Below are 8,986 nucleotides of genomic sequence, written 5' to 3'. Positions count from 1 at the left end.
CCACCTTAGGTGTACATGGCTGGCGCCTTAGCCGGTTGAGCTATAGGAGCCGAGCCTCTTTCTTTTTTTTTTGAGACAGAGCCTCAAGCTATCACCCTGGGTAGAGAGAGCTGTGACATCACAGCTCTTAGCAACCTCCAATGCCTGGGCTTAAGCGGTTCTCTTACCTGGGCCTCCCAAGTAGCTGGGACTACAGGAACCCGCCACAATGCCCGGCTATTTTTTTTTTTGTTTTTGGTTGTAGTTGTCATTGTTGTTTGGCAGGCCTGGCCTGGATTTGAACCCTAGCTCTGGTGTATGTGGCTGGCACCTTAGCTGCTTGAGCTACAGGTCAGCAATTTTCTACTATATATGAAAGGACTAGCAAATAAATAAATAACACTTTATCTGGAAAACAGTCAGTCCTATTTTTAAAATCTAGGTTTCTGGGTTTTAGGGTAGAAAAATCATTGAAATTTCTTTGAGAAGACTTGATTACTAAGAATTTAACTTCCTTAAAATAAAGATTCAAGCTTATAGAAAGGCAAACTGCTATAAAAGAGACTGTATTGATAAGTTTTTTTTTTTTTTGAGACAGAGTCTCACTTTGTTGGTCTCAGTAGAGTGCTGTGACATCATAACCCATAGTAATCTCAAACTCTTGGGCCCAAGTGATTCTCTTGCCTCAGCCTCCAAAGTAGCTGGGACTACAGGTGCCCACCACAACATCACACTATTTTTAGAGATAGGGGCCTCGCTTTTGTTCAGGAGGGTCTTGAACCTGTGAGCTCAGGCAATCCACCCGCCTCAGCCTCTCAGAGTGCTAGGATTACAGGCATGAGTCACTGTGCCTGGCCTGCTAAGTTTTTTATAGTGCTTTGAGTTTTATACAACTCTGCCAAAATAAAGGAATGGATTTTTCTTTTTAAATAATTTCATTTGCTAGTTTCAGTGCTACTAGACAGTAATTATTTTGGAAAATCATTTTAAGCATTAGCATTTAACAGCTTAGAAATCCAGGCTCCTTACCTCCTACTTCTAAAATTTATAAATAAAGTTAAAGAACTTAGCATTTATCTATAGAAAATCAAACAGTGAAATCTATCAAAAGCATCCCAGCAAGACTTCCCAAAGCTGAGTCTAGTATTCCAGGTCACGTCCACCATCACACATCATGGTGTGTATGAGTTCTGTTGGTTTAGAGACGGTACAAAGAGAAAACTTGTAGCTTCTTTGCTCAAATAAAGATTGCGTGTGCTGAAAAATTTAACGTTGGTCATTTAAGTACTAATACTACATTATTTATGCATATACTTTTACCCAAGAAAAATTATATAAGTTAAATGAATGAAACTATAGATACCCTTCCAACTATATTCTCTCACATTAAAGAGAAAACCACCTCCGTAGAATTTATGGGACAAAGACCCTAAAAGTTTAACATTTATTCTCTTATTCACTTCTGTCTACTAACATTGGTAAATTTCAAATACAATACTGTTGCATATTTTAATTTGAGGCCTACAGGCTATTCATTTTTATAACATACGAGGCACAAGCATTCATGACCGACAGAGGTGTACAGCAGACAGACTGAGCTGAAAAAGCTCCAGACTAAGTACTGATGGTAATAAAAACAACAACTGTCCCCAGCCTGCAAAATAAAGATTTCTTTGCCAAGAGCTTTTCCCAAAGCTTATCTACTAACTGAAGTTGTTTTGGTGCTAAAACACTAGCACACTGAGTCAAAAAATGCTGATGTTTGCCCCTGCTTTAGAATCGCTTCGATGGTTTGGCATTATTCTTAAACAACCTTCTTGCCACAAGTATTTCAGCCTATTAGAAGTGCTTAGGAAATCACTTCAGGACAGAGGTCACCACCATGAAGCTGTGACTCCCCTGGGACCAGCTGGTCACATGTCAAACTCTGGGCAGAGCAGGGGGTGGGGTGTGCTTCTGATCAACCTGTGGCCGCCTCTTCCCAATCTCCCACCTGTGCTCAGTCAGTCTCATTTACACTGGAGACAGTAGACTCTGCAGCTGGGTCTCAGGAACAGAGGGAGCAGCAGCTTGGATCCCTTTCTTCCGAGGCACCACAAACTAGCGCACCATTTACTCTGGCTGTTAGAGACAGGTGTGTCCGCCTGGCTTCCTGTGCCACCTCTTACCTTTGTATCTGCTGTACAGCTGCTCCAGCTTCTTCTTGTCTACCGTGTTCCGTGTCGATTCCCTGTGGAACGAGTCTGGGTTTTGGAAGAAGCTGTCCGTGGCCTCATCTAGTTTCCACTCATTCTGTGTTAAGCAGTAGATAGCAGTTCTTTCGCCAGCCTGAGTACATGCCATGAACTGGCGGACCTTGTCCTTCTGAGATGATTTGAGCTTATGCTTTGGGGTGCAAAAAAAGTAGGAAAGCCAGTGAAGCCCCTCTGGGGTCTGTCTCCACCTCTAACCCCAATACCTACATCTCAACTGGACTTAGTTTTCTAGGTGGAGATGGAGGTAGGGACTCAGTGTCACTTCAGAATTACAGAAGACAAAGCCTTGTTCTTTATCAATTAAATAGTCTGCCCAGTCTTCTGAAAATTGAAATGATAGTATCTAATAGCAATAGATATGCATTATATACTTCAAAAAATTATGAGACTATTTTATACAAAATATAGTTTGATCTTTACCCAGTTTACTTTGCATGAAGTATGACAGTACTCATTCCTAAATCTCAGCACTCCTTTGTAACACAGATCAGCCCTGTGATGAAACAAAGACAAGCCCCTCATGTCACCACTGGGGGCTTCTCTGTAGGGTCTTCTTCAGCTTCAAGTTCAGGCTCTAGTGACTAGAAGGATGCTGTATGATCTGGAAACATTATTACATTTTTCCTAGTTTTAAATCAGCAGAACCACATTGATGAAAATATAGTCATATAACTAAGAATAGTGTTAAATATACGGAAGTTTCACAAAGCCTGCTATGACTCCACAATAATGATAACACTAACAAGAGTATCTGTGTACAAGAGACAGAAATAAAATGAAAAATAGGCCAGAGGCTGTGCGTAGGTAATAAATAACAAAACTGCCAAGTAACTGTACTATATATAGTATATAATGGAACAAAATAACATCTTAATACTTCCAGATATAGGATAGTTAAGTTTCCACTTAGCTAAGGTAATTCCATGAAAGCAACACTAGAAAAGAAAGTGATTCACTAATTTCTGTAAATCAAAAGAGACTATAATCTACTAGATGCTAATGTTTTTACACAAAAGTTTTAGACAATAATCTGATAAAGGGAAATTTTTACTTAGGATTTGTAACTCAATCTCATACAAATAAAGATGAGAATTTATAAAAACACAGAATCATAATATATCTCACAGAAATACATAAATAGACAACAAATGCAGGTGAAGAAATTGAGGGGAGGAAAGGAAAAGAAGAAAGTCAAGAGTATGATCAGTGTATAGACATGTGGAGCACACACCAAAGCTGACAGGGAGCTGAAAACCTGGCTCCGAGCTTCCCCGCTGTCACAGAAAAGAAAATATAACTAGCTGGGGAAAGCTACTGGTGGCCCAGAAGCGTTACAGCTCCCATCCTACGCCCACATGGAAATGGCTCTGCTGCTCAAGAAAGGGATCATGTACAATTTCCCCTCTGCACAGACCTATTCCTCTCCAGCATACAGCAGAGCAGCTTCCCGGAGTTTCTTCCTAAGGCTATCCAAAACCACGCTTATGCCAAAATATCAAAATAGAATTCAGCAGAACAAGATAATGCAGTCCAGATATGCAGCACCTCAGTGTACACTGAGGGTCCTGGTCCTAAGACCTTGCAGGGATTCCATGATACGGAAACTGTCCTCATAAGAACTCTGAGCTGGACCTGCCTTTCTCTTGCCCTCACAGCAGAGGCCTCTAAGGCTGTGTGACTGGTGCTGTTACAATAGACTGACACAGAGGATCTGGAAGGCTACCTTTCATGAAGCCAGACAATAAGAATATAGTATTTGGGTGATGCCTGTGGCTCAGTGAGTAGGGCACCGACTCCATATACCGAGGGTGGAGGGTTCAAACCCATTCCTGGCCAAACTGCAACAACAACAAAAATAGCCGGGCATTGTGGTGGGCACCAGCTACTCAGGAGGCTGAGGCAAGAGAATTGCCTAAGCCCAAGAGCTGGAGGTTGCTGTGAGCTGTGACACTACAACACTCTACCGAGGGCGACAAAGTGAGGCTCTGTCTCTAAAAAAAAAAAGTAGTATTTGCAAAAAGGTAAAGTAAATATGTAACAGGTTTACTATTGCTAATTAAAAAATACATAAATATATATTTTAGGCCAGGTGCTATGGCTCACACCTATAATCCCAGCACTTTAGGAGGCTAGGGCAGTGGATCCTGTGGGCCCAGGAGTTCAAGACCAGGCTGGGCAACATAATGAGACCCTGCCCCTGCCAATCAATCAATCAATCTTTTAAAACTTTCCATTTCAATTTATTTTTGGTGGGGGGACAGAGTCTTGCTCTGTGGCTTGGGCTAGAGTGCCATGGCTTCAGCCTCCTGATTCAGCCTCACTACTGAATTACATACTTTAAAAGTTAATTTTTTTGTTTTTAGAGACAGAGTTGTACTTTGTCACCCTCGGTAGAGTACCGTGACGTCACAGCTCACGGCAAACTCCAGCTTTTTGGCTTAGGCGATTCTCTTGCCTCAGCTTCCCGAGTAGCTGGGACTATAGGTGCCTGCTACATGCCTGGCTAATTTTTGTTGCAATTTGGCCAGGGCTGGGTTCGAACTCGCCACCCTTGGTATATGGAGCTGGCACCCTACTGGCTGAGCCACAGGCTGCCCTAAAAGTTAACTTTGTTATATGAATTTTATCTAAAAAAATTTTGGCATAGTACCCTTATGACTTCCAAACTAATCAGCAGGGCAATGTACTTCTCAGGCAACTGAATTATTTAATCTGCATTGTATAAGTGATGGCTCCATATCAAACATGTTACCTAGAAGATGTGATGATGTCTGATCTCGGGCTACTGCTCCTGATGGTCACCTCCTGAGGCACCCCATCACGTGACAACATCGTCACACCAACAGCATACAGGAGTACCTTTCTAAAACTCCAGCAGAGCAGATGCAGGAGCACATGGACTTAGGCCAAAGTGGTTGTGAACCATCACTGTTAGTTGCAGAGTAGGCAAGTGGAAATAGATACACTTAGATACCTCTCCAATCTACTCAAATTGCCTGATCTATTACAAACACTCCTACCAACCTTGAACCGCAAGGTGGTGCCAAGCTGCTGGTTCTGAAGAGCAATGGCAGCTGTGGGGGCCCATTAACAAGACTCAGGGTAGATGAAGATTGTAACTGTCAATGCAGCCTCAATAACTTGATGTTAACCCTGTAGGTTTCTCCATAAAATAAGTGATTCAAATGACAATCAATAGCTGTCTAAAGACTATATGTGTTTCATGTCCAAAAGTGACTGAGACCAAACTGCAATTTATAAAAAAAGGCTCATAAACTAAATAATTACAGGGGAAGGAAAGAAGCTTTGAGCCCATGTAGACAGGACTAAACCATGTAAAATTAATCAAGGTTCATAAAGTACAGTATCAGGGCCCATCCTTGAAGCTCCAACAATGTTCACTGAGACGTAACATGTCATGAAAATTAAATTATCGTGCACCACTTGATAAGGAGGGGGGCATTTGATATGTTCCATTATTTTATTCAGTTAAAATGTACAAAATTCTTGAAATAAAATCTGGATGAGCAGTGGAAATATCAAATAAAATCTCTAAACTATGAAAAGCCACATTTTAACTGTGACCTTGTGAAGAAGTTAACTGATCAAAGTATTCTATAATAGACATACTTCTATCTAACAATGTGAATGTTACTTTTTTTGCATTATTACTATTATTATCGCTTAATATTTTGTTGCAGCAATCATCCGATTTCTTTTCTGAATGTATTTGTCTTCATTCGTTCTTTATGAGGCTTTTCTCAGTCCTTATGTTAAATATTGTTATTGTCATTAAATTTAGCCTTTTTAATTCTGTAAAGGCAAAAGTGGAAACCTAATATACACATGAAATATAAGTAAGAAAATTTCTAATATAAGAAAAATTAATAAAACAAATAAAAATTTAAAAAAACTTATATAATCTGGGTACCAAGGATGCCCATATATAAAATGAAGGAAAATTACACATGAGATGTTCTTCCAGAGACACTTGATACAATAAAATCATCATCTGTCTTCTAGGGTCAACTTACAAGAGCTTTGACAAAGCAATCATTTTGATCAAATAAACTACATACTTGATCACTTGACTGTTTTGGTGTAGGGCAGGCCTGGGTGAGGGGATTAAATTCAAATATCCCCATTCACCTTCTTGAACCTTCAAAGTCTCTGGTGGCTGAAAGTACCCTTGGGTATTACAAAACGTACAGGTTTTCCCAGGTTTCCGTCCACCCTGCCTCTTTCCTCCTAAGAGCTAGAGAGAGTGATGTCTACCTGCCCATGTGTGTGCATCCTAACTCACTTCCATAGTGAAACCGTCCCATGCGGTTACCAGAAGCCCTCTAGGTGCTGAGGCCAGGGGACGTCTTCAGCTGTTCTTATTCAGCACTGACGACTGAGCCCTGCTCCTTAAATACCATCCTCTCCATCTTCTAGTCTCATTTCTCTGAGATGCTAAACTTTCTATCTCTATAGAATGAAAGCTCTCCCCTCCCCCTAGCTGTTCTTCCCGGACTAGTCTCGCTACCTTTGAAACCTTTCAACAGCTCCCCATAACAAAGACAAAATACCGTTGGAGAAGACTGCACAATTTGGGTGTAGTCTCCTCACCAGCTTCTTACTGCGTCGGTCTTGTCAAGAAGGCTTCTCCGCGCTTTAGGCAGGCAGATCATGGTGCCGCCGGAGGGTCTGTGCACGCTCTGTTCTCAGCTTTGTCTCTGGCTCACTCTTGAGCGTTCAGCTCACGCGTGTAACTAGGCTAAACCTTCACGACCTCCGCACCTGACACCCCCATCAAACAGGTTCCTGGAACCTGTGTCTCTGCTTAGCGCTTATCCGAACTGTGACAAGGCAGTTGCGTGTTAGAGTACACCTCGTCCACCCTCGGCGCCCTACCTACCACCTTCCTGGTACCCATCAACGTCTCAGGGCCTGTGACCCGGAGCCCGACGACCCGCCCATTCCCGAGGTGCCCTCCACATGGCAAGGTAACTGACGTGAGCTTCCAGACCTCTGCCTGAGCTCCAGGTCGTACCTCGACTAGTCCTACTCTCACCCCCCGGCCCCCGCGGTGTCGCCTTCCCAGGTCTGCACTTCCTCCTCCACCTGCTCAGGTAAGCGCCACCACCTGCACCGATGCCCTGACCCGGGACGCCGACCCCTCTGGCTCTACTCCGGGTTTAGAGCAGTTCTGTCAAAGCCCACGATCGCTTATTCCTACAGACGGGCTTCGGTTCCAACTCATGGCGGTCCCTGTCCGGTCCCTCTGGCAGCCTCCCAGTCTCGCCGGCGTCCCGGCTGCCCGCGCTGGCCGAGAGCATGTCCCTCGACCTCCGGTCTGCGCACGCCCGTGACCTCTAGGATGGGAACCTGCTCTGCTGAGGTCCCGCCGCCCTCGGCGCGACCCGCCCGTCCACCCCCTCCCTGCCGTGGCCGCAAGTCCTCCAGGTCCCCGACGCCGCCCCGCTGCGGGGTCCGCGACCCCGAACTGGCAGAAGGCGACAAGGTACCACCTACCATTCTCCCTGCGCCTTCCACAGTCGCCGGCCTAAGCCATGTGCGCAGGCGCAGGCGGCTGCGGCCTCCGGTAGACCAGACAGACGCTGGGGGCGCCGGACACAGTAGGGTGCGGGACTCCAGCTCCCAGCATGCCCTGCGCCACCTGGGGCCCCACTTGGCCCTCGCGCACCCTCCCTCTTCAGCTCCCGACGTGCACTGCGCCTCCCACCCCTCCGGGGCCTTGCGTCCCGCCCTCTCTGAGAGGCGGAGCTCGCTACTTCTGAGGCCTACTTTGGCCTGCGGTTCCCGGGCCACACGCTCACCCGGGGCAGGTCTTGGAGCCCAGGCAGGTGCCAGGTCTGGAGCGGAACTCCAATTCCAGGCGTGCACAGCGCCGCCCGGTCTCCACCCTCTTAAAGGGGCTGCAGTCCTGACTCCGCGCTGCGGAGAGGGCGACGGTCGGGCCCTCCCCTCCGGCCCCGGGGCCGCATGGGAAGGGATGCGGGGAAGGCCGGAGCCGCCGCGCCCCTCGGCTCCCGGAGCCGCGGAGTTGGGCCCAGACTGTGCCTCCGCCCCGGGGTTCCGGGTTGGGGGACGGTGATGACCCGTCGGACGCCCTGGGCGCGGCTCCTCGGCCCCGGGGAGCGCTGCGAGGTACGTTCTGGAAAAGCGTGCCGGGAACTCAGAACTCACCGCCCCGTGAGGGCTGTCCTTCCCGGGGGGTTCCTGCCTCTCGGGGCTCCCCTCCTCTTCTCCTGGGCTGCCCTCCTCAGGGCGCACTTTCTCTGCCTTGGCCCTGTTGCCATTCTTGGGGGGCGTCTGGCCCGAGGGTAGCGCGAAAGTTTAGCTCTCAGAAACCCGGACTCCAGGGACCACGATTTCTTGAAGCCGAGCGGCGACTTCCCGCAACCACACACGACTCTGCGCTGATGGTCCCCGGGGCGCGGCGGGCGCTCTCCCTCCTCTGGGGCGGTTCTGCCCGGGCAGAGGAGGCCGCCTCCATCTCCTCTGCTCTGCCAGACCGTTTTCTTGGTCCTTTGAGGATCTTACCTGCTGGAACCTGAATGAACGTAATAGCTATTAAAAACATCCCTTTGGAACACTGTTAAGAGGCCAAGGTTCACATATTATAAATCGTAATTATTTACTGCTCAGCCTTTTAATACAAGTTTTCCATCTTTTCGATTAGAGCTTCTTATCGGTCTTTTAAATTTCTCTATGTTGCCAGTTTCTTTTCTTTTCTTTTTTTCTTT

At 46.4% G+C, this 8,986-nt stretch overlaps 2 protein-coding genes across 4 annotated transcripts in view; one reads left to right on the top strand and one right to left on the bottom strand.

The window, feature by feature from the left end:
* Positions 1-7,809, bottom strand: part of DCUN1D2 (defective in cullin neddylation 1 domain containing 2) — a 37,759-nt gene extending 29,950 nt beyond the window's left edge. Inside the window, exons 1-2 of the mRNA XM_012811523.2 lie at positions 7,752-7,809; positions 2,148-2,364 (exon numbers count right to left, since the gene is read on the bottom strand). Coding sequence (XP_012666977.1) covers positions 2,148-2,364; positions 7,752-7,754 — 220 coding nt within the window. The 5' untranslated portion in view covers positions 7,755-7,809. The remainder of the gene's footprint in view (positions 1-2,147; positions 2,365-7,751) is intronic.
* A 432-nt stretch (positions 7,810-8,241) lies between these two features.
* The window catches only part of TMCO3 (transmembrane and coiled-coil domains 3), a 51,472-nt gene continuing 50,727 nt past the window's right edge, over positions 8,242-8,986 (top strand). For all 3 annotated transcript variants that reach the window (XM_023519201.1, XM_023519202.1, XM_003799981.3), the window contains exon 1: positions 8,242-8,387. The gene's annotated coding sequence lies outside the window, so the exon portion shown is untranslated. The remainder of the gene's footprint in view (positions 8,388-8,986) is intronic.

Source organism: Otolemur garnettii, unplaced genomic scaffold, assembly GCF_000181295.1.
Source record: "Otolemur garnettii isolate 467f Iridium unplaced genomic scaffold, OtoGar3 scaffold00161, whole genome shotgun sequence".
Lineage (NCBI taxonomy): Eukaryota > Metazoa > Chordata > Mammalia > Primates > Galagidae > Otolemur > Otolemur garnettii.
The sequence above is the reverse complement of the archived record's forward strand: the minus strand, read 5'-3'. Positions and strand labels throughout refer to the sequence as shown.